General features: G+C 35.9%; 2 protein-coding genes across 11 annotated transcripts in view; one reads left to right on the top strand and one right to left on the bottom strand.

Moving 5' to 3' along the window:
* Positions 1-12,216, top strand: part of SMC4 (structural maintenance of chromosomes 4) — a 34,090-nt gene extending 21,874 nt beyond the window's left edge. For all 3 annotated transcript variants that reach the window (XM_036997845.2, XM_017675942.3, XM_017675943.3), the window contains 8 exons: positions 3,155-3,281; positions 6,828-7,017; positions 8,368-8,512; positions 8,782-8,955; positions 9,379-9,561; positions 9,715-9,947; positions 10,421-10,604; positions 11,076-12,216. In XM_036997845.2, coding sequence (XP_036853740.1) covers positions 3,155-3,281; positions 6,828-7,017; positions 8,368-8,512; positions 8,782-8,955; positions 9,379-9,561; positions 9,715-9,947; positions 10,421-10,604; positions 11,076-11,228 — 1,389 coding nt within the window. In that variant the 3' untranslated portion in view covers positions 11,229-12,216. The remainder of the gene's footprint in view (positions 1-3,154; positions 3,282-6,827; positions 7,018-8,367; positions 8,513-8,781; positions 8,956-9,378; positions 9,562-9,714; positions 9,948-10,420; positions 10,605-11,075) is intronic.
* A 248-nt stretch (positions 12,217-12,464) lies between these two features.
* On the bottom strand, positions 12,465-24,060 carry TRIM59 (tripartite motif containing 59). Of its 8 annotated transcripts, none has more exons than XM_036997852.2 (3): positions 23,953-24,060; positions 23,018-23,092; positions 12,465-15,615 (listed from the first exon to the last, which is right to left on the bottom strand). In XM_036997852.2, the coding sequence occupies exon 3, from the start codon at positions 15,610-15,612 to the stop codon at positions 14,407-14,409; it is 1,206 nt and encodes a 401-aa protein (XP_036853747.2). In that variant the 5' UTR covers positions 15,613-15,615; positions 23,018-23,092; positions 23,953-24,060; the 3' UTR covers positions 12,465-14,406. The 8 variants fall into 8 exon arrangements, with proteins under 8 accessions (XP_036853747.2, XP_073088251.1, XP_036853750.2 ...); XM_073232150.1 differs by having other exon boundaries at positions 12,465-19,571; positions 23,022-23,092; XM_036997855.2 differs by having other exon boundaries at positions 23,022-23,092.
* Positions 24,061-25,618: the final 1,558 nt, after the last annotated feature.

Genomic DNA, 25,618 nt, shown 5'->3' with positions numbered 1-25,618 from the left:
ATAAATGCCCTGCCACAATGTTGATTCAGCTACAGCTATTCCTGATTTCCATTTGTGCTTCACAGAAATGTGTCTTCCTTTAACCATATGACCCTTTATTTTCATTCTTTTTCAAAGTTGAATGTTTTCTTAATTACAAAAAAGCAATGCATGCCACTATCTTATTAAAAAACAAAACCAAAAATAGTTTTCAGAAAATACATCACCCTCACTTCTCATTTATATCCTTCAACCTTTTCATGAACATGCCTAGTTTGCATGTATGTGTTCATGTATATGGTAGATACGGATATACATGTTAAATATGCATTTGAATTTTTAATGATTCATACTAAATTTTATTCACTTAATAAATTACAGTTTTCTTTCCAAACCAATGTAAATTTACTTTGTTGGCAATTACTGCATTTTATTTGTACCACGAGTTGCTGTTTCCGTAATTATGAACACTGCTATGTTCAAAATACTCTTATACACTCACCCAATTATTTCCTTAGGTTAGATTCCTAAAATTACAATTATTACCCAGTATTTGTACAATGTTTAAGGCATTTATTGCATAATGCCAAATTGTCCTCAAAAGGATGTTTCATTTACTGCTACCAGCATACCTTGTTTTATTGTGCTTCACTTTATTGCACTTCACAGGTGTTGCATTTATTACAAATTGAAGGGTTTGTGGCAACCTGCATCCAGCAAATCTGTTGAAAAACAGTGCTGTTTTTCCACTGTGTGTGTCTCTGTCACATTTTGTAATTCTCAAAATACTTTAAACTTTCTTATTACTGTATTTGTTAATGGTGGTCTTCTATGATCAGTGAGCTTACTATTATAATTGTTTTGGGGTGCCATGGACTTGGTCCATGTAAGATGGCAAACTTAGTTAATAGATGTGTATGTGCTGACTGCTCTACCGACCAGCAGTTTCCGAATTGCTTCCTTCAGGCCCTCCCTGTTCTGAGACATACTATTGAAATTAGGCTAATTAGTAAATAACCCTGCAATGGCATCTAGGTATTCAAGTGAAAGGAAGAGTCACAGGTTTCTTACTTTAAAACAAAAACTAGAAATGATTAAGCTTAGTGAGGAAAGTATGACAAAGCTTTGACAATCCAAAAGAAAGCTACTCCTCTTGTACCAAATAGCCAAGCTGTTAATGCAAAGGAAAAGTTCCTGAAGAAAATTAAAAGTGCTATTCCATTGAACAAATGAATGATAAGTCAAAACAGCCTTATTAGTAACAGGGAGAAAGTTTCAGTGGACTGGGTAGGGTAACAGCCACAACATCCCCTTAAGCCAAAGCCTAATCCACTGCAAGGCCCTAACTCTTCAGTTCTGTGGAAGCTGACAGGTTAGGATGCTGCAAAAGGAAAGTTGCAAGCTAGCAGAGGTGGGTTCATGAGGTTTAAGAAGTCATCTCCATAACATAAAAGCACAAGTACTGGTGCAGAAGCTGCAACAAGTTAACAGAGAATCTAGTGAGGATAATTAATAAAGGTGGTTACACTGAATAACAGATTTTCCATGTAGAGGAAACAGTCTTATATTAGAAGAAGGTGCCTTCTAGGATTGATGGCTAGGAAGAAGTCAGTTCCTGGCTTCAAAGGACAGGCTGACTCTTTGGGGCTAAAGCAGCTGGAATGACTAAGTTGAAGCTACTGCTCAAATACCATTCTGAAAATTCTAGGGCTCTGAAAAACACCAAAACCCGAATGGCAGCAAATCTGTTCACAATGTGGTTTACTGAATATTTTAAGCCCACTGTTGAGACCCACTGCTCAGAAAAAAGATTGCTTTAAAAATATTACTGTTCATTGACAATGCACCTGGTCACCCAAGAGCTCTGCTATAGATAGACAACAAATTCATGTTATTTTCATGCCTACTAACCTACTAACATAACATGCACTCTGCAGCCAGTGGATCAAGGAGTCATTTCAACTTTAAAGTCTTATGCAATGTAATTCTTAAATAATGCTATAGCTGCTATACATAGTGATTCCTATCATGGATTTGGGCAAAGCAAATAGAAAACCTAGAAAGGATTTACCATTCTAGATGTCATTGAGAACATTCATGATTCATGGGAAGAGGTCAAAATACCGACGTGAACAGGAGTTTGAAAGTTGTTGATTCTAGTCCTCATGGGTGACTTTGAAGGTTTAAGACTTCAGGGAGGAAGGAACTGCAGATGTGGTAGAAACAATGAGAACTAGAATTAGAAGTGAAGCCTGAAGATGAGGCTGAATTGCTGCATCTCCTGATCAAACTTGAATGGAGCTGCTGCTTATGGATGAGCAATGAAAGTGATTTCTTGAGATGAACTATTCCTGGTGAAGGTGGTGTGAAGATTGGAAATGATAACAAAGGATTTAGAATATGACATAAACCTAGTTGATAAAGCACTGGCAGGGTTTGAGAGGATTGACTTAAGTTTTGAAAGATGTTCTGTCTTTCAAAATGCTGTCAAAACACATCACATGCTACAGAGAAATCATTTGTGAAAGGAAGAATCAGTTGGTACAGCAAACTTCATTGTTATCTTGTTAAGAAATTGACACCGCCACAAACACCACCCTGATCAGTGAGCAGGTAATATCCTACACCAGCTCAAAGATATGACTTGCTGAAAGCTCAGATGACAGCAGTTTTTTAGCAATATATTTTTTAATCAAGGTATATGTATAGCTTTTTTAGTACAGTGCTGCTATACACTTAATAGATTATAGTGTGGGATAAAAATAAATAGGCACTGAGAAACCAAAAAAATTCATTTGGCTCACTTTGTTGAGGTATTTGCTTTTTGCAGTGGTCAGAAACCAAACCTGCAACAGCTCTAAGGTATGCCTCTAGTAACATATGTAAATAATTACTTTTCCAAGTCTTTCAACACTAGGTAGTCTTCAGTATGTTGTAATTTTGCTACTCTAATGTAGGAAAAAAATAGGATTTTTAACTTGTCTTTGTAATAAGTTTACATATCATTTTAAGTGTTGGACATTTTCATATTTGATATCAGTTCATGTTTTTTGCCCTTTTCCTGTTAGTGTTTGTCTTTTTCTTAAAGATTTTGTTTTTGGGGTTTTTCTATTATTCAAAATGTTACTGTTACTAAGTTAAAATACTGACCTTGAATGTAAAAACATTTCTGTAGCGTTTGTCAGAGCAGGAAGAATATTTGAATGTCCAAGTTAAGGAACTTGAAGCTAATGTACTTGCTACAGCTCCTGATAAGAAAAAGCAGAAATTGCTGGAAGAAAATGTTAGTGCTTTCAAAACAGGTATGTTTAAGGATACAGGCTTTTCTTATTCCTTATTTTTTTTTTTTGTCAAAGGGTTTTTTTTAATGTTTTAAATGTTTAAGATAATTTATAGAATAAAATTTAGCAGCTACAGATATTAATGTGCAAGTCACTGCTCTCATTATCTTGTTTCTATTATTCCAAAAGGTTATAAAATATTATTAAAGTAAGTACTATTAAAGTAAATACTTCATTTGACAGGTAAAGCAACCTAGGCACAGAATGGTTTTTATAATTTGCCAAAGGTCACATAACATGTTGTGGGATAGGCATTCAGGACCAAGGCAATCTGATTCCAGGACCCATGCTCTTCATTTCATACTTGGTATATTTTGGCCTGCTCATCACAAGAAACCTTTAAGATAGTAGTTGTTTCATAGCTTAAGGAAAGTGATGATCTCGAGAAACTTAATCACATAAGTGAAAGCACACAGAAAATATTTGGTACACATATTGAAGCAAAACAAGATATGAAAATTTAGAGAACATGTATTTTTCCTTCCAGAAGTTTTTCTCTTAGATATATAAACATGTAAGTGTGCTACCAAAATAGAATATTTAAACAAAAGGAATTCATAGGTTCACAGTCAGAATTGTCTTTGAAATCGAAATCCTGATAATGCACTTAAGCAGCTTGGCTTCTCTTTCCATGTTGACTTCAGTCGAACATAGATAGATGTGAATCTTGTTGCAGGAGAGAATGATGGGTTATGGTGATCACCCATTCCTGGCTTTCCATATCTCAGCTAGTGACCTCAGCACATAGAGTAAACCTTCCTCACATCCCAAGAAAGACCCCTGTTTGAGTTGTTCTCTCAAGACAATTTGGTTCTTGAGACAAAGCAAATACCAATGGTCCATCCCAAAGAACTAGTTGTACTCAAGTTGTAGTACTTATCCAAGTGCTCCAAAAAAATGAGGTTTCTTCCAAAAGAAAGGGGTAAAAAAGATGTTACACAGACAGATGTCCACTATATGCATATTAGATGTTCGTCTGAATCTATAAATATTTTTTGGTAATAATATCTACATTGTTAATATTAAGGCAGTCACTCAAGTAGAATCTGCTACTGACCAGGCTTTGTTTTAGGAGCTGTTGATTGAGCAGTGAACAAAATTAAGTCCCTCTTCAAGGATCTCACACTTAAGATGGGAAACCTAAACCAAATACATTGCATGTTGTCTCAGTGGTACTAGCTGATAAGTAAAGCCATGACAGCAGGACAGGGTGGGATGAAGGGTCAGACACACGGTGAGACAGGGCTCTGCTGGAGATAACTTGCACAGAGACTCAAAGGAAGTATGGAGTACTAACCATGTAGATATTTGGGAGAAGAGCAGTCCAATAAAAATGTAGAAAAAGTCAAAGTCCCTGAGCCAGGGACTTCATATTCCTGATTAGGAGTTTGTAAGAATACAAGGAAGCCAGAGTGACTAGAGTAAAGGAGGAAAGATCCAGATAATATAGGTCCTTACAGGCCATGTCTCCAAGTGACATAGCCCTTTGGAGGGTGATGTACAGGGGAGTCATATCATCTGACAATTTCTCCATCTTACATTCATTTTAGGCTTATGCCTTCTTTTTGCAGGCACATTGATTTCACCCTTGCTCCTCTTTCCCCATGCATAGCCACAGTATTTGTTGTAACTGCTTCAGTGGTACATATTGGTCAATTGAAAGGCCAAAAATGTATATCTGTCATTTATAGCAACACTTTCAGAGACTGCAGGAATCTGTGTTTTATTCTTTGAAAAAGAAGCCTTGACTTTTATTATTATTAGGAGTTCCATACATATATTTCCTCTCGTGGAACAGTGGCTATTACTAGGAGACTCTGTTAATATCTAATATGAATGACCCATTTCTGCAGACATCTTTAAAACTAAATATTTCATTTTATATTAATTGAGCTTTTAAAAAGATACCTCTAATATGTAGAGAATAAAGGAGGGCAAGGTGGTATAGAAGAGTGACTTCAAATTACAGATTACATATACACCACAATGTTCACTCCTGTGGAAGACATGCTATTGTAGATATTAGAAATGTGTAGTAGATACATGAAAATATGGAAGGAAATGTCTCAAAGGTTGGAACTCTTTCCAGCTGCATACCTGGACCATTTCCCAGTGTAAGTCGAGGTACCAGCCCCTACCGCAGCTGGTGCCCTGACCCCCAAGTGAATGGAACATGCAGGTAGCCTAAGGGAATTTCAGCTGTAGAGAGCATCACTGAGCAAAATGGTTCCTTAAACAAATATAGTATCTTTGACCAGTTGTAGTACTGGCAATATTAGAACTTTTAAATGTGTATGCTTAATATCATTAGGAGAAAAGGGAATCCAGAAGACCAAAATGAGGCTGTTTTTGGTTTTTAAAGAGCCAAGTGGTCTCATAAATGATGGACTGATAGATTTCCTAGCAAATCCTACCCCCATCCTCCTGTGCCAAATGCCCATATATGTCCTGGAGGAACTTTATGGGAATCTCCTTAAGTTAGCTCAGTGTTTATGTTTAGAAAGTGTTCTTGATAGCTTGAATTCTTCACCTCTTTTCTACCTTTTCTCTTTCCTGTGTTGTATAGTGAGGATTGATTCAAATACAGAGAAACAGAACCCACTTTGGTTAATATAACTGGGATTTGCGTAGTACAAATGTGTGTGTTTTTAATAGAGTAGTAGGTTGTTTACAGAATAATTAGGATGGCTGAAGAAAGAAATTCTAGATTGAACATTGAAGAGCAAATGTAGAGTTACTCTGCAGAACCATCAAAGGAGCTATGCCTCTTCCATAATTAGAAATCACCTCAAATTGGGAAGCTGGCACTGCAACTACCAACAACAGAAGCACATTGCACCTACTGTAATCTACACTTGGAAGTTAATGCCACTGCCTGTCGATAGTCACAGAGCTTTTGACTTGACACCAGAACCTCTAATGCCACCAAGGAAATTTCTCTGTGACCACTTGCCAGCAGAAACATACCTCATTTCATCATATATGTGTTTGAAGTTATGTGAATTGTTTTGAGTGGACCTAAATTGTCTGAACCCTGGGTACAAGGGAATCCAAGAAATGTAACTTCTCTTTCTGTGTCACAAAAAGTGCCAAAATTCTTCCTGTCTCCCTTACTTCCTTGTGGTTGAGTACTTTAAGTTAGTTAAACAGAATAAAATAATTACAGCTTCTTCACAATAGGCAAGTTAATAGGCACAAAGCCTAAGGATAAAAATCACTGACACCAGTTATCAAGGAGGTGACTTTAAAAAAGTTGAAAAGATTATTTGAAAGAGCTTGATAGTATGAAGCCATTAAGAAATAAATGTTATGTTCACAGCTGAGCCAGGGAATTCAACCATGTATTGTTTTTAACACCATTTGTTTTGACATAGGGTGTTTCCCTCCCCCGCCCAATGTCTAAAATTTCTTTTGCATGTATCCGGTTAAGTCACTAACTGAATAAATTTATATCTAACAAGTCATGCTCAGTCTGGAAACACTAAGTTCTTTATTTTTTTATTTCAGAATATGACAGTGTGGCTGAGAAAGCTGGTAAAGTAGAAGCTGAGGTTAAAAGGTTACACAATAGCATTGTAGAAATCAATAACCATAAACTCAAGGCCCAACAAGACAAACTTGATAAAATAAATAAGCAATTGGATGAATGTGCTTCTGCTATTACTAAAGCCCAAGTAGCAATCAAGACTGCTGACAGGTAGAGTATGTATATACTACCCTAACCTATCTTCTTCTCTACCTTCACATTGGAAGAGGTTAATATTTAAACTGAACATCCATTAAAGGATTCTATTACTGTTATTTATTAAGCCTATCTGACAATTTCTCACCTAATAGGACTTTAGAAAGGGGAAACCTATAATAAACACTTACCATATGACCAGCTTTTCTTAAGAAATGAGTAAACAGGTATGCTTTGGCAAAGCATAGTTATATAACTCCCCAGTAGTTGTGCAGACTAGAAATCAGTTTTGTTTCTCTGGTTTAAAGGAATAGATGGTGATTAAATGGATCTAGGTCTTAAAGAACTAGAGATAAGAATGAGCTCTCTTAAGTTTAAATAATGAGAGTTCCAACTGAGGTACATTTTTGTACATAAGGTGCTCTTATTAAGGCATGCCTTAAAAGAGGCATTTACTTTTAGACATCCATAATATTATGAAACTGCTGGGCTACATCTTACGTAGCTTACTCTGAACCCTTAATCTGAACTTAACATGGACCTTCATCTCAGAATCAGCATGGTGCAAAAGGCTCCCAGCCACACACACACACAAAAAGAATGAGCTCTCAGCAAAATTAATTGCATTGATAACTTAGTTTTTAATTAACTATTATTCCATTGTCCCAACTCACAAAAAGTTTTTAATCCATTTATAGCTGTTGTTTTAGAACTAATTTAAAACTATTGGTGTTTGTAAAACAATTAAAGTTAAGTATGTATATGAAATGCTGAAATGTAAAAAGCTGTTAACTTTTCTTAAAATTATAACAAATTGATTGCATATTGGTTATATGATTATGCTTTTGCTCAAAGATAAGGTACTAATAAACCATTTGTTCATGTTAGGAGTAAAAAGTTTGTCTAAACACATTTATCAAAGTAGAAAATCACTTGATTAAGGGAAAAATAGTCATCATTTCCCACCTTTTGAGAACCACTTATTGCCCCGGTGACTTGAATTGGGAGATAATTTATTTGAAGGCGTAGCTTCATGAGTGTAAAGATTGAAGAATCTCCAGTCTGCCATAAAATGACAATATAATAATCCAGTGGATAACTTTGCTACATAGTCTAAGATTGAATGATACTAGATGCTTATATAAGGAAGTTTCATTAAATTTTACTTAAGAATTTTATAAAATATACAACATCCCATAAGTATATATATAAACATATAAAAACCAATTCAAAGATGATTTCGTAAATCACAAATTTTTAAGTCTACAATAGAAAATAAAGTTGCATTGTCAAAAAGTTATTTGGTAGGTTTTTTCAGAAACAGTATAACAACATCACCACATTTTTTATATTTTGCTTGTTTAGAAATCTTAAAAAAGCACAAGACTCCGTCTTTCGTACAGAAAAGGAAATAAAAGATACTGAGAAAGAAGTAGGTGACTTAACAGCAGAACTGAAAAGACTTGAGGACAAAGCAACAGAGGTCATAAAGAATACAAATGCTGCAAAGGTAAGACTTGGAAAGGGGAAAGAATACTTGGTATTTGAAGCAATTTAAAAGATTTGGGTATGTGACATGACTGCTTTGCATCATATGTACTCAACAGATTAAGATTTAATTTTATTTGTACAATGAGTACTGTCTTGTAGCTTTTCTGTAAATTGTTGTTTTTAAATGGAAGAAGCATAGGGAATGTTTGCCAACTTCATCTCTGTGATGTGAGGATACCTGTTCTATTTGGGATGGTCATATCTATAGCGGTTGTTCTTGGTTTTTAGGAGACCTTACCAGAGATCCAGAAAGAACATCGCGCTCTACTTCAAGAACTAAAAGTAATTCAAGAAAATGAACATGCCCTTCAAAAAGATGCACTTAGTATTAAGTTGCAACTTGAACAAATAAATGGTCACATTGCTGAACATAATTCTAAAATAAAATATTGGCAAAAAGAGGTGAGATTGTTACCTTATAGTTAAATATAACTTTAAATTTTCTTTTATGAAAAAAAATTGGGGTTTTTGTTTTGTGTGTGTTTGAGGTATGTGGTGATTCTTAGTTCCATAATATAATTACTTCTCTGGTTTATAAGGGGACATAATGAAAAATTATATACAGAAAAATCTGGGTAATGGTTAAGACTTAGTCAACATTTTCACCTCAGGTGTGATTTGGAGATTTAAGAAAAGGCTACCTGAATTCACTCTGGAACACTACTACTAATTTTCTTGAAGTCCTTTGAAAAATAGTTGATACATGATTAGTCAGTACTCCTTAGTATGTATTTCAGTAAGTTAAGTTGTCATTGATTTGGTTTTGGGAGTTTTTACACAATTGTAGTGTGCCTTCCCTAACTCTTACCTAAACTGAACTTTTAGATTTCAAAAATATCATTGCATCCCATTGAAGATAATCCTCTTGAAGAGATTTCTGTTCTAAGCCCAGAGGACCTTGAAGCAATTAAGAATCCAGATTCTATAACAAATCAAATTGCCCTTTTGGAAGCCCGGTGTCATGAAATGAAACCAAACCTTGGTGCCATTGCAGAATATAAAAAGAAGGTATGAATGAAGTGTTGATGTATAATAGAATTCTTTTTAGTCCTTAACCTAAATTGTGACTTCCAATTTTATACAATAAGTAGTGTTCTCATTTCAAATTTATTAACTTAATAGATGTTTGTGGATATTTTTCTCATAATATTCTTTTTATAGGAAGAATTATATTTACAACGGGTAGCAGAATTGGACAAAATTACTTGTGAAAGAGATCATTTTAGACAAGCATATGAAGATCTTCGGAAACAAAGGCTTAATGAATTCATGGCTGGTTTCTATATAATAACCAATAAATTAAAGGAAAATTACCAAATGCTTACTTTGGGAGGTGATGCTGAACTGGAACTTGTAGACAGCTTGGATCCTTTCTCTGAAGGAATCATGTTCAGGTTTGTAATAATACTGAGTCTTGAATCCTCCCTGTTACATATCCCTATATGTTCTCTAAACTGTACTTTTAGGGGTGGGATGAAGCGTAGATATACAAGTTGTTTTATTTGATGATAAATACTAATTTGTTTATATATTGGCAGTTCACAGCATAAATTCTGGACAAGCAGCAATGATCTTTTTTTAAATTTTCTAGCCATATCGGTTTAACATCAGAATTTTAAAATTGGAAAGCAAAAAATTACACTGCAGATGGGTAAAAATAGCAAGAAGTACTTATTGGCCTACTGTTTAAATATTAATTTTGATAGGTGATCCTATGTCTTCAATCCTCCCAAAAATGTTTAGCTTTGTGAAGAGCAAATTAGAAGTTCCTGGGAAATACTTCAAAAAGTAATCATGGAAAACAAATCACAGTTTTAACTTTTTTAGCTTTTCAAGTAATTTTACTAATAAATTTTAATTATTTCAGTGTTCGACCACCTAAGAAAAGTTGGAAGAAGATCTTCAACCTTTCAGGAGGAGAGAAAACGCTTAGTTCACTGGCTTTAGTATTTGCTCTTCACCACTACAAACCCACTCCCCTGTATTTCATGGATGAGATTGATGCAGCCCTTGATTTTAAAAATGTGTCTATTGTTGCATTTTATATATATGTAAGTAATCATGTAGATGTTTTCATTCTGAAAATTTTATGGGTTCTCTAAATACTACACGTGGGATTCTTTTACTTATTTCTTACTTTTGAGCTTTTTCCTTGTTCTCTGTGTCCTCTGGAATCAAAGTAGACTGGATCCTTTATTTGAACCAAATATTTCCATTTTGGAAAGGTTAAATATGTATAATGTAAATTAGTAGCAGAAACACAGGTGGAATCTCCAGTCTCCTGCCTAGATCTTTTCTTCTAGAAGACGTCTAGGCAACTATGCTTCCAAAAATACCAAACTCCTCTCAAATCCAAATTTATTTCCATGAATTATGCATGCTATCATTCCTGTTCACTCAACATTAACTTATTGAACTTACCACCAAAAAAGTATTTCAAGGAAGTAAAGCTTAGATGTTTATTGTATGATTTACCTGTTATTACTTAAGTGTTTCTAACTATCTCTTCTCTTTCCCTCTAGGAACAAACAAAAAATGCCCAGTTCATAATAATTTCTCTTCGAAATAATATGTTTGAGATTTCAGATAGACTTATTGGAATTTACAAGACATACAATATAACAAAAAGTGTTGCAGTAAACCCAAAAGAAATTGCATCTAAAGGACTTTGTTAAACTTGTTTATGCTGAGGATTTCCTCGAATTGAGCTAGCATATAGATTCAGCATACTGCTGATTTTCTATTTGTAAAGGATTATAAATTGTATAAAATACATATTCCTAAACTGAACCTTATTTAACTGGTTTCTTTTATACTGTTAAGAGACATGTTACAAGTCTATTAAGATATTCTCTGTACCTGCTTCAAGGGAGTTGTAAGAATCTGACAATTTTGTAAGTGGCAGATTATGGAGAAAATAAGATGCCTGGAAGGTCAGGTGACTTGCCCTTAGTCTCAAATTGCTACCATCAAACTCAAAAGTTAGTTATTTGATGAACAATAAAGTTCTAAACTAAACTAGATCGTCTTACCAAGATACAGTGTACCCTCATGGACCTTTGGCCTACCCTGGAAAAACCTGCCAAGTACTATTATTTCCTAATGTAGACAATCACTGTATTACTCAAATCCTGGGAACTTTTTTTTAAGTAATCATTCTGAATTTAGGATGAGAATTTAAGTATCTTATATATGCATGCTTTTCTAAAATTTGATGTTTTATTATTTAAAACACTTCCAAGAGAGCCAGCAAGCTGAGACATTGTCAGAACATAACTACAATTATCTCATAAATAGAAAAGGAAAAATACCCACTACAGTTGTTATAGAGTGAATTATATAGGGGTTAATTCAGTATAAATGCTATTTGCCTATCAAATTGTCAGTTTTTGTTGTTTTGAAACTATCAGCTCATAAATGTTATGCTGTTACTGGAAATATGTTGGTTTTCAGAAGGAATTTTGGTATTGAATCAAAAAGCCTTACCCTAGCTATTTAATTCTAGATATTGATTCTGAGGAATTAAGAGTTGATTAACTTGCTATTAAGTGGACCATTGTTTAGGTACTAAAAATCCAGTGAAGATGGTTTGTATCATAACATGGCCATTAAAAATGTGAATATATCAGCATGGACCTAAATAAAGCAAGATATGAAACTCAAGTTGGACATTTTTTTTTAAATCAAGATTTTGCAAGGGAAAAGGTAACTAGAAAAAGCTGTAGTTATAATCCAAGTGCTTTTTTTTCATTGGTGAGAGTAGAGGTGAATGAGATTTAATACTTAATTTTATTTTAATAACCAGTGTACTAGCAGAGCTTGGTATTAAGTTTTAGAGTTAAAATAGATAATACTTATAACCCATTATGAAAATTCCAAAGCTACCACTTATACTTTATTAAGCCACCCAATACAAATATCAAAATGAGTTTATTAAAATACATACTTTGGCTATACATAAAACTTAGACATATTCCAGAATTAAATACTTTAAATTCTACAATTTCATCCTTCTGGTAAAAATACAAAGGAACAGCAGCAATGTAATGACCAGCTATTTGTATTCTTGAGTATTTTCATGCACACTACAGAAAACTCATCAAGAAGTTTGTTTTGTGTAGTAAAAACTGGTGAGTTACAAAATACTGTCAAACCTAAAATGGTAATAGGCACATGCTTCAATTTTAGCTATAAATGATCAGATCAGAAGCCCTAATTCAATAAGAAATCTTGGTTTTTTAAATCCTCTTAAGGCAATATGACACCATGAACTCTTACATGAAATATATGCCCATATACTAGCTATATGTATGGCCTTGGGAAAATTACTTTTGTGTCTGCTTCCTCATCTACAAAATGAGGGTTAATACCTACTTCAGAAACATGAGATTTAAGTGCTTGACAACAAATTTCAGCACTTGTGTTTACATGTACTCAGAAAAAGTACATAGTATTTTTGTGACTAATACTTAAAGTAATCAAAGCAATATAACTTTAAAGTTAATTGTATTTCCCAATAGCTTTATATATATACCTCCCTCACCTCCATTCTACCATCCAAATATTCTTTACCCACACAAATGTTCACTTTACCAGGTGTATTCTAATTCTGGTCATAAACTGGCCTAACAGCCAACCACCTTAAGATTTGTTCTCAGGAGATTATTATAACTAGCACCCTAAAATACAGCCATATTAATTCACACTAATTTATATATAATCTATAGGAGGAGGAGCATTCCCTAATCTGACCTGAAAGTCTCTGAAGTAGGTAGAGCTAGACATGTAACTGAAGAGCAAAAGCCACTTTGGGGTTTCTGTAATGCAAATGAGCTTGTACTGTAGGACTTTTGACCTTAGCTCTTGCAACCCTTTCAAAAGCACAATTCCAGTCCCTGTTAATAAGGGAACTAAATCAAAAGAGATTTGACTTATTAAAAGGTAGCCTCCCTTTTAAGCAAAATTCAAGGAAATAAGATTAAATTGGTACTTTGGCAATTAGCATAGGGGAATGTTTGGCAAAATATTTAATTTTTAAGACAAAGTTAACATTAAATTTGATGAGGATGGACTATCAATATGATACTGTTCTAGCAACATGTTTGAGTTTGTATACAAGAACTGATCTGACAAGATTAAATAAAAACAAGTCACAAGAGTCAAACAATCCAAAAACAAATTTATACAAACCACTAAATATGACAAGTATTAGGTGTTTGTTCCCTAACAAAAGCAATTGCTTTATTAGGAATGTACATTGATAAACATTTTAGGGCTCTTAAATCTATCTAAAACACATTAGGTATGGATCAGTTATATTTAATCAAAAACATCTTTAAACAATCCCTTACTACTTTTACACTTAAATGCTTGAATTTAAAGCCTCTTCTCACCATCCTTATCCACTCAAAAGCTTTAAGCTACATCAAAATAAATGCATACATACATTCAGGATTTTACTACCTTTTAATCTAAAAGCTACATATACATAAAGAACTGCAAAGGCAACCACTGCAGTATATATAATAATGCTAAGACAACAGTGGTGTAAGAATGCTTAAATGTCACATTAAGTCAACCTCTCAAAGCCAGTAAAAATGGGATAATGTATTAATACAAACGTAATTATATTCTGGTTTTGAGGTGTCTGACAACTACAGACACTTCTATTTCTAACTTTGACATATTGTTATCCAACAGAAGTATGAAAGGTTTGAATATTTTTATATGCTTATATTTGTTGCAACTGTCAAGTTTAGTTTGCTACTTATCAGTGCTATCCCTGTTTCTCTCCATTTAGCTATTAATCTGCTCTACAGGAGAAGCCTGTTTGGAGGATTCAGATTTGAATTTTCAAGAAACGATTTTCCGCATGAATTCTTTCAGTAAATATACAGCGTGACACGGTATACTCTTTAAGTCATATAGACCATTAGATAAACTTTGGTAAACAGATAGAGAGACTTCAGAAAAACATACTGAATAGATTTCATTTAAAAAGGCTATTATGTGTTGGTTAAAAAAGAGGATCAACATCAGTATCACTGAAATTAGTGTAACTGTAACAACGTTTAGAATCTTAAAAAATTCCACTTTTTCATCCTTATCAGGCCAGGAACATTGCATCCTTTTTGAAGAAATTTTCATTTCAGGAATGAGAAGTTTCTTAATTTGTCCAATTTCTGTTCTACTCCAATCTTCTTTCAATATCTGGCTTACTCGAGGATAAATTTCAACAGGTTGGACCTCAGGAAGTGGTCTTTGTTTCAAGATGTGCACGTGTTGGCGGATATCATCAACTTTTTCGAGAAATTTAAGTGGAGACTCTTTCTGTAAAGATGTTGTCAGTGTCATTAATTCAAGCTGCTGCACTCTCATTTCTTTCAGTCTTTCAATTTGTGGTATATATTCTTGATTAATCAGTTTGCCAACATCACAGAGAGCAGTTAGGAAAATTCTTTTTTTCTGTTCTAATGTATCACTAAGCTCCTTAAAATACTGGAGTACAACTTCCTTATCACCTTGGACCATTTTCTCAGAATAAGATTTCTGTTCTTGCAGTTTTTCAATAAGATGAGTAAGATCTGTCCAGTGTGTGTCAGTTAACTGTTCGAGCAGTTTTTGAGGCATGTCCTTTTCTTTCATATAGGCACTTTGAAGATCATCTATAGGATGGCCATTATGTTGACCTATGGTAAGACAATGACCACAAACTAACTTTTTATCTAGTAAACAGTAAACATTTAATGGTTGCCCATAATGTTCAGGACAAGTGACAATATCTGGATGGTCTTCTTGCTGGTACTTTTCAATAATAGCCTTTAATGCAAAGTTAACAGGTAAAGATTCAATACCAGTTAAAGCAATTTCAGTAATAGTTCTGCAATTAGGGCACTTGAGTGGAATTCGTAAGGGTCTCCATATATAAAAGTTACCAGATGCCTGAAGAACGTTTTCCAAGCAATTTCTACAAAATGTATGAGAGCATGGTAGTACACGAGGATCTTCAAAAATACTGTAACAAATGGGACATGTTAACTCATCCTCAAAATTGTGCATTTCCTGTCAAGAGAATAAAGTATTTTAGGTCTACACGTAACAGAGACAACACATATTATGTCTATTAGTAGTCTGGAGGTTATTTAAAAAGATAATTAAGATGTTTACTGAAATTATTAATGTGTAGCTTTCTAAATAATGCAATTCTAGTATGTAATACTGAATGATTATTTGTAAGTTTATTTGCTGAGACAAAAATGCTAAAACCTAATTCATCTGTAATAAAATGTAGTTAAGTATGTTTCTGTGTAATGAAGACTAAAATTCAAAGTGTCCTGTTGAAGTTTACTCAATGACTGTTCTGTACCAAACATTTGCAAAATAATGAACATGCAAGACTAAACATTTCTATTAATTATAATTTTGCTAAGCCAAGCCTAACTTGTTTAATTCAAAAGAATCCATGTTCCCAAGCTGGCTCAACCATAGTTTCTAAAACCAAGTTATTAAATTCCTCTAGTAACTTATGATAAATTTTTTAGCTTCTTGAATTGAAAAACCATGCTTAAAGCCCAGGATCAGCATAGCATAATATTCTAAAGTAATTAATCTGAAGATCTGAAAGGGAAAAGCATTTTTTATTTAGTCCTTGCAATAATAATCTGTTTGAAAGGTGAAATGTTAGTTGTATATGAACTGCTGACTGCTAAAACACTTGGTGGTAAAAAACTTTTTTTTCTTTTACGATCTGACTTTATTAAGCGATTCACGATGAATCAGGCAGCATCCCATCAAATGTATGTTCCCAAAGGTAACTTGAACTCTTGTAAAGCTATTTTTGACATTTCCAACTTACAGAAGCCTTACAGTTTTGCACTCTACTTGCAGTCTTCCTTTGTACCTACTCTCAATGCAAGCCACAATCCTCAGGACCTACTTAGCCCTGATAAAGAAAAATTCACTTATTCCACTGTTTAAAGAAACTTAAAAAGCAAAACATAAAACCCAAGTGTCATTCATGCAAAGGTTACCAAATCCTCTATAAAACTAACTTTTATGATTAAAAAGCTTGAGAAAACACCTGAAAATAATTGTACTTTTAATAAATATAAAAACCTCTTTAGACTTCAGTTTTATGCTCCTTCACCAACTGGGAAATCAAATTTAAGTATCTATTTGAACCCAGCTCCTCCCAGATTACAAACAGTTAATCTCTCTGTAACCTGCACTTCCATTTTATAGCAAGCACTTAACTGGATTTTATTTTTTTTAATTTTGTAATTTTACTATGCATTGGAATTTAAGTCTGCCAATAAGGGCAGAAATTATATCTAAGCACAGAACTTGACACATAACAGGCATTTACTCAATAGTAAGGGTAGTGTTTATACCAGTAACAGACCAATATTAAAACGTCAGGTATTTGTTTTGGGGGCTTTTTTAAATAGCAAAATCTCTACTTTGCTCAGGAAAAGCTAAACAGGAAAATTCATCAGAAAATACTCTATTCAGACTTCAAATATTCAGAACCCTAATGAGCCAAGATGTGCCACAGAAAAGAGACTAAACTTAACTGTAAAGCATTCCAGGAAACTAAAGTCATTGGGCAAGTACAGAAGATGACATTCATTGCAGGTAAACTCAATCAAATGCATGTTAGAAAGATTTTATGACTTTACCATGTATCTCTGTAGGTATATCAGATATCTGTAGCTCTGATATCATACAGAAACTAGCCAAGAAAAGCAAACATGTTTCCCAGAGTATTTCAGTGACATCAGAATTAATAATGAAGGAATAAATAATGGCATTTTTCAAGGAAGGAACAAAGTTTGAGCAGTGGACATATATTCAATTTAGACAATATTAAAGCTGTTTAATGTTTGAGTACCAAAGTGAACCCTAAAAGAATCCAACATTTCCCTCCAAAGTCCTATTTTATCAAAAAGCTAGAAAATGACATTTTCCCTGAGAACCCATTTTGGGACCCTCAGAAGCTCAATTTTCTTTAGAATGAGAGTATTGTAAAGAAAATGACATGTCCTGAGCTTATATAAAATTAAAGGAAATATGGTCTCAATAATTACTATGAGTACGTAAAATTTTCAATAAAATTTAATCAGAAATTATGGCTAACTTGAGACAACTTCTATCCTCAGACTACTGTCCTGCTGATTTATTAGAAACTGACTGTAAGCAACAAATCAAGAGAAGTCAGAACTGGTTAACAAAAGCATGGTTGAAAATATGTAAAGCCAGGAACTTTCTGGCTTTGGTTGTTGCCTGAGAAATAGAAGGTATAGGTGTTTATGATTAGGAGCTAGCTCTTTCAGAAAGTAAGAAAAATTTATGCACCAGAAATTTTCCATAGCCAACCAGGACTTTTTTGATTGGGGTGGCAGGGGGCAAAAATTTTACCTATATATATTTTCTAGGATAAGTATCTTGGATTTAGCTATGCTGTATGTAACAACAGCACTGGTGACTAGAAGACAATGAACCAATGCCTTCAATATTCTCAGGAAAAAATGGCTTCCAATCTAAAATTCTATACCTAGAAAAAGAAATTTTGATGGTAGGCTGAAGATAGTTAGACATAAGGGGTCTCAAAAGTGAACAACCCCTCACCTACCCTTTCTCTTAAAGAAGCTAGTCTAGGAAGAAAAAGTAAGCTATTTCACCAGGATAAGGATGTAGTCCAGGACAACTTTGCAGCAAGCCTAGAGCATTCTGGAGGAGGAAGACAGAAACCCAGAAAGAACATCTTTAAGTAAATAAATAGAACTGACAGAATATTTCATGTGCCTGAACATATGGAAAGGTAATGAGAAAATTAAAAAGGGATGGAATCATGAAGAGAGGAATATATGGCTCAGGTGTCATACTAGTCTTAATATTAAACATTGATTTTTACTAAAAAAGCATGATTACAGGGACTGAATGTGTCCTCACCAAAATTCATTATGTTGAAATTCTAACCCTTAATGTGATAGAATTAGGAGGTGGAGATTTTGGCAGATAAATTAAGTCATGAGGATGCAGCCCTCAGAAATGGGCTTAGTGATCTTATAAAGACTTGCTTGCTCCTTAAGGACTTACTCAGTCTTGGGTCTCCACCCCTTGACAACACAGCAAGATGGCCATCAGCAAACCGGGAGAAAGTTCTCACTAGAACCCAAATAGACTGGCATCCTGATCTTGGACTTGCCATCCTACAGAACTGTGATATATAAGTATTTGTTGTTTAAGCCACCTAGTCTGTGATATTTTTGTTACAACAGCCCAAACTATGAAGAGACATTGTTTAACAACTAAACCTTAATCTTTCCTTTTAAGTCAATATGCACCTAAACGTGAAAAATCAAGAAATCACACTAAAGCATATTTAGAAATACAGGCACAAATACCTAAAGAAATGAAAGTGATTACTTCTGGAGAGCAAGAATCGGGAGTTGGAAAAGTGAGAGTTAGGGCTCTGTTTTTCATTACAAACCTAAACACTGCTGTTTTACTTTTAACTACTAGCATGCAATTCAAAATATAATAAAATTTTAAAGACAATCTTACAAGCATCCAGGCAGAAAATTAAGGTATCTAAAAAAGGCAAATACAAATATAACAGTCTCAGAATTCTCCTTTGGAAGATTGTAATTTCCAAAAATGGCCATGACAACTATCTCCCACATATGCTCCTCTGCAGTGTGATTTTGGTGGTACTCAGCCATCAAACCATTACATCTATTCTCCCCACCAAAAAAATCTATGGAGAGCATTCAACTGTTTGGACCAACAAGTTACAGCAGAAGTAATGCTGTGCTAGTCCAGGGTATAGCCCTTAACTAACCTGGCCAGGTTACTGCCTCTTAGAGCCACAAGCTCTATTTATAAAATCCAGATTGCTGACAAGAGAGACCAAGTGGAGAAGCAATGAGGTATCAAGAAATGTGAGTGAAAAAACCATCTTTGGCAGACCTTCCGATGTTCCTTAGAAGTTGACATCTCCAAAGCTGTAAGGAATGCTGAAAGACAATGTAGCAAAGGGTAAGATTGAAGAATTCTGTACCAGCCAAGATGTAATTTATGTTAAACAAAAATACTCTTAGCAAAATCTGTAAGGTAAAAAAAATACAGGGCAGAGCTGAAGCCCTATACTTCCATTATCAAACAAAAAGAGTATAAAAACATACATCTAAAACAAAGAAAAGAGGAAACCCAGTTGAAGCAGAACAAAGATAAATGATGAAATTAATCAGAAAACAGTAATTGTTAGAGCTGATAAACCTAAAAGCTGGCTCTTTAAATAAGCAGGCCATTAGCTGTGATAGGCAGCCTCCAAGATGGCCCTTAATAACCTCTACCACCTAATAGTAACACCCTTTTGTAATTCCCTCCCCTGGAGTGTGGGCTGTAGCTAGTGACTTCCTTCTCAGAAACAGTATGCAGCAGAGACACCTTATCACTTCCAAGATTTCATAACAAAAGGCCATTGCTTCCATTAGGAATGCTCTTGTTCTCCATTTCTTGGATCACTGTCACTGAGAGAAGCAATATGCCACGCTGTGAGTTGACCAAAGCTCCACCGGTGTGGTGAGGAACTAAATAAGGCTCTCAGCCCAGCACACAAAGCAAGAAGCCTGCAAACTACATAAATGAGCTTGGAGGCAGAACACTTTAGGTCCAGTGAAATCCTACAGTGTGAGACGTTGGGCCAGAGGCACTCAGCTAAGCTGCTCCTAGATTCCTGACCCACACAAATTGTGTTCATGTTTGTTGTTTTAAGCTTCAAAGTTTGGGGATAATTTGTTATACAAAAATAGATTAGAACTATTCCTAATCAATAGGAGAAAGGAAAAACAAATGTAGAAAGTTAGCACTGAAGAAAGGAAATAAACCAAATAGAGAAAAAGCCAGATTACAGAGGATACCTTGCATAACCATTGGTATATTGAAAATCTACAAGAAATGAATTACTCTGGCATTGCAAATGCCAAAACTGACCTGAAAAGATACAGCAAACCAAGAGAGAAAATTACCTGTTGGGAAAGTATTACTCTGAAAAAGAGGGGAGGGAAGCAAGCTTCTCTGGGGAGTTCTTTCAAATGGTCAAGAAACAATTTCTTGTTCAATTGTTCCAGAAAACAGAAAGGAAGTTGCAAATTGTTTTGAAGACAGTATAACATGAATCCATCACCCAACAAAGACAATACAAATTAAAAACAGACCAGTTTCAAAAATGGTTACAAAATCCTGAACACAGTATTAGTAAAAACAAGTCCAGAGTGCATTAAAAGAATATGTATGTATTTGGTACAATGATCAAAGTTAATTCAGTAACAGAAAATTACTCAATTAGGTCAGTGGAGAAAAACTGTATGATTACAGTGGATGTGAAAAATGCATATAACAAAAATACCAAAAGGTAGTCCACAAAGAAAGTGAGATGGGGGTTGCCAGGGGCCCGAGGGTGGAGGGATGTGGAGCTAAGAGGGTACAGTTCCATTTTGGGGAGGATACAGTTCTGGAGATAGATGTTGGTAACGGCTGTACAACAATTTGAGATGCCCCTGAAATGTACACTTCAAAATGTTTAAAATGGTAAATTTTATGTATATTTTTACAATTTAAAAAAACCAACATATTTAAAGTGACTTGTCAATAATCCAGCCTTTCCAGTGCCAAATTTTAGAATCAGTTTATACTATTTTGTATTTTAAAGAGCAAAAAAAGTAATATAAAAATAACCCATGTAAGATATTTTCCAGTGAGTACTGAAAGCCCTAGTAAAAATCGTTAACTTTAAGATTTGCTGCTTCCCTTTTAAAAGACCCCCCAGAAATATAAATATAAAAAAATCTTTCAGAAAGAAACCTGAAACCAAATCATCTACTTATGAATTACTTCACAAGTTTGTGTTTATGTGTCAAAAAAAACCCAGACTTCTTCCTTTCTAAACTTTCTATGCAGTTTTTCTCCAGAGGGCTTGTGGGTAAAACTGTAGTATTTCCAGAATATCTCGCCTGGCTTTAGTACATCTGCATATCAACAGGTGCTCCAGGGTGGAGAGAAGTATGGCCTTAGTGTATTTGCATCATTCCTCAGGGGTGTAGAGAAGTTCATCTGCATATCAATGGGTAATTTACCCGGGCAACGGAGGGCTTATCCGTAACCTGAGAGGGGAGGGGGAAGACCGGTTTTGCTTCTGCCACAGCAGGAGAAAAAGGCCCGTTATTTGTAAGCAATAAACGGATCTCAAGCTTTATTTCTCCCTTTGACTGATTTCGGTTTTTAGTTATTTTGCCCCGGGATTTCCTCTCCCCAGATTTACAGGGCTCGTTTCCTATGGAGCCTCTGAAATGTCTAACTGGCATTTACTATGGATCGTCAGCACTGATAAAAGATGATGGAAAATTAAGCAGTACCAAAACATTACTCATTCTCCTGCGTAAACTGCTTTTTTAAGTTTTAATTCACTAATGCATTATTGCCTTTCATCTCTAAACATGAATGGTTATAAAACATTCATTACATCTGACAACCTCTCAGGAGAAGTTTTCTATTTAGATGACTTGCTCTAAGATTTATAGTGTGAGCCAGCTTTTAAGTCTGGGAAAATTCAAGAGTTGTCATCACCCAGACTGAATCTCACGTCTTTGTGGCCTTATTATAAAATGTACATTTCATGCAATTCAAGACTTACTTCAGAAATACCATAGTTGTATCATCTGTATACATTAATATTTTTTACTTTCATACATATAAATATACAAAAATAATGATCGCCAAAACACTTTCAAGCTAAAAAAAAAATCCTATTGTCAGATATGATTTTAACTCTGCCCATTTGTACTGTTCCTGCATTTTGACATCAACCTGTTACTCCAAATGAAAAGAAAATACTCATGTGAATTACCAGGAACTGAAATGAGAAGTTAAGGTTTTAATTGCTTTTTTTATACTTTTCAAAGTGAAAATACATTTAGTGGAAAACATTCAGCAATGTTTGCTGAAAGGCAATGTCAAAATGAACATTACCTAAAATCAAAATTTCACCTCGACAGGCTGGTTAAATTATGTCACCTTACTTAAAAAGAGAGCTACCGGGTCATTAAGAAAGAATGCAGATCAATAAGTAAATGTACGGTAAAGAGGTGTCCAGGTAATTTAAGAAATAAATGCAGTTTGCAGATATTTGTATAAAAATGATACCATCTGTGTGTCAGTTAAGATGAACACATCTTTGTAAAATTTATGGGATGTACTAAAGAGTTATCAGTAACTAACTTTAAGGTTTAGATTAAATAAGGGAGTTGTTTACTTTTCACGTTATGCTCCTATATTGTTTGAATTTTATATACCAACATAAATCTTTTTTCAAAAGATTTGAAATTTCATCTTACAGTTTAAATGACACACTCAGTAAAAATACACTGAAAACTATCTATTCACTAAATCTTCCAGAGCTTACCTACTTTGTTGCTTTTCTGGTTTGAAGACTATACTTTATCTTCTCCAACTTTTTTAAGATTCTTTTTTTCTTATTCTAAAATTAAAAAAGTTTTCATGTTTTAGAATTACATTCTCAAAAAATATATTCAATACGATATCACAGGTTATTTCACCGTCTTCGATGTTTACCTTCCCCGTTTTCATTGTGTTTTTATAGCAGTAGTGACAAATATCAACAGATGATGAAAGAGCAGAAGCAGAAAATCCCAACATTTCTGTGACCAAATAAATTGTCACAAGGGCCCTCTTTTTACAGCGTCAAATATCTTCTGAGCTCTCGAAAATACTAGCCAACAATGGTGAAAGCATTCAGTCATTTTAGATTGCTTAAAGTTAAAAGACGCACCCACGGTAGTGACATCTTGCCAGCTTCAAATTCTAAATATTAGTTTAGGTTATTCCCATCGATGTGTCTGTTCATCTTTGAGTCCTGCCACTTAAGTGCTGTGGATCAGTTTTACCTAATGCCTCTTAGAACTGAGGTTTCACATGTGGGAAATGAGCATAATTACCTACCCGCTGTTTAAGTCTCATGAAAACTCTCAAAGTGGCTCAAAAAAGCAGCACTGCCTTTCCCTTCAGTGAAGGCTTCTTACAAGACGTCCCGGACCCCCTGCGCACGGTCCTCCACCACCTCGGCGCCCCCGCCCCGAACACCCGCGGGCACCAGCTCCGCCGGGCGCCGCGGGCCTCCCTGCAGCATCGCGACGTGCCCCGAAGCCCCACCCCCACGCCCGGGACAGGCGGTAACGTGCGGGACCCAAGCCCACCCTTCCCACCGTAAGCCCCTCGTCCCCCTCCCAAACACACCCAGTCTATCAGCCTGTGCTGCCGGGACAGAGGAGGGAGCCAGAGCCGCTTTCTCGGACCGGAAGAGAAACTCCTTAAACGCACCGCGGGGAGGAGGAGACAAGGCAGCTCCACAGGTCATATCTGCCGAGGCTGAGTGCAGCTCTGCGCCCCGCCCTCCTCCGCCCTCCTCCGCCCGCCGGACCTCAGGTGCCCAGGCGGGGCGGGACCACGCGGAGCCTCAGGACGCAGGCGCAGTCTCCCAGCAACACTCCGCTGCGCAGCATCAGCCAATGGGGAAGAGCGCGGGGCCGCTGTTTGAAAGTAAACCGTCGGCAGCGCCCGCGCGCCCGGTCGGAGATGACCTGGGCAGGGCTGGAGGGCCTGGGCCAGTTTTCCGCCTGCGCATTAGGCGCCGGTCGCCTCTCGGAAGCTCTGCCCGCCTGCCGGGGGGTGCTTCAGTTTGTGGCGGCGCTTCGGGCGCCGCATTGTGGCTTGGGGTCCCTCTTGGGAAGCGGGATGGCGCCAGTGGCCCCGAAAGAGGCGGGGCCTGGCGGCAGCCGAAATTTCCACAAAAAAATTCACAGGACTACTTCTTTCCACAGAGCCTAGCTGGCACATCCTAATTCTACAGTTTGAAGCGCAGCGTCTTCCACTGTGACTCAAGTTCTTTGTACCGAGAAGTCGCCACCCGCCCTGAGGACACACGCACCCTAGACGACAAGTCCGTTCCTTTTGTTTACGGAATCTGGGTACCTGCGTCTACCAGAGTAGGTCGCTGAGCAGAAGTGGGGGCTTCTGATTACTTAACAATTATCTTGTAAAGAGAACTAACTCTAAGAGCTAGGGGACCTTAGGATTCATTTAGTACTTTTGCCCTGCTTCGGTCCCTAGTCTCCTCCAGCTGCTGTGCCTCTTCAGCACCCCACCCCTTGCTGTTTTTCCAAATTATTGCCTAGAGATGACGACTGTTGAACAGAATTCCTGACTTCCAATTCAGTTTCTCTCCTCTATTTCACCTTCTGAAGCCCCTAGAATCAGAAAGCATACAGTTCTGTTTCTTTTCCCTTTTTTTCTTGAGACTTTCCAGCTATTTCAAGTCTCATTGAAGCAGGGCAGGGACATGGGACAAGCATCATGATTAATTTTTCCTGCCTATGATGAAAAATGCTGAGATACAAATAGTATAGTAAGAACAAGAGGGACTCCGTCTTAAGGCTAAGATTCCATTTTAAAACCAGGGAGTTAGGAGATAAGATTCCTAACTTTTATGGTAATTAGACATTAACTGACCCCATCTTAAGGCAGGGCAAGCAGTCCTAAATGATATGTCCCCACTGCTTGAGGGTAACCACTACCTTGGAGAAAAATAAGATCGATAAATTCCTTGCGTTAAGTTAATTTTACAGAATATCTAGAGGACAGACTATGGATAATGACATAATGACTCTCACCAGAGATACACATCAAGAGACCAACTGTCAGGCCTATGCCACCTGTACCCCCACCCCCACCCTTCTGAAAAAGCCTTGAAAGACCGAATCCTAAGCCTTTAAGCATGCCTCCTCTCTGAGGTTGCCCGTGCTTTGCCTTAAATAAAGATTTCTCACTGCTCAATTTACTTGAGTTTTGTCTCTGCACTCTTCCAGTGGTAAGCGTCTTTGTTGCTTTGCTATTTCATTCAATTTTCTCAATAGTCTTCAATCTCCTACTTCAGACAAGTAGGAAAGGGCTACTGAGATCTCTGATTTGGACTTGCAAGTTCCCATTG

Source organism: Manis javanica, chromosome 3 (assembly GCF_040802235.1).
Source record: "Manis javanica isolate MJ-LG chromosome 3, MJ_LKY, whole genome shotgun sequence".
Taxonomy (NCBI): domain Eukaryota; kingdom Metazoa; phylum Chordata; class Mammalia; order Pholidota; family Manidae; genus Manis; species Manis javanica.
This window is presented reverse-complemented; position numbering and strand designations above follow the sequence as displayed.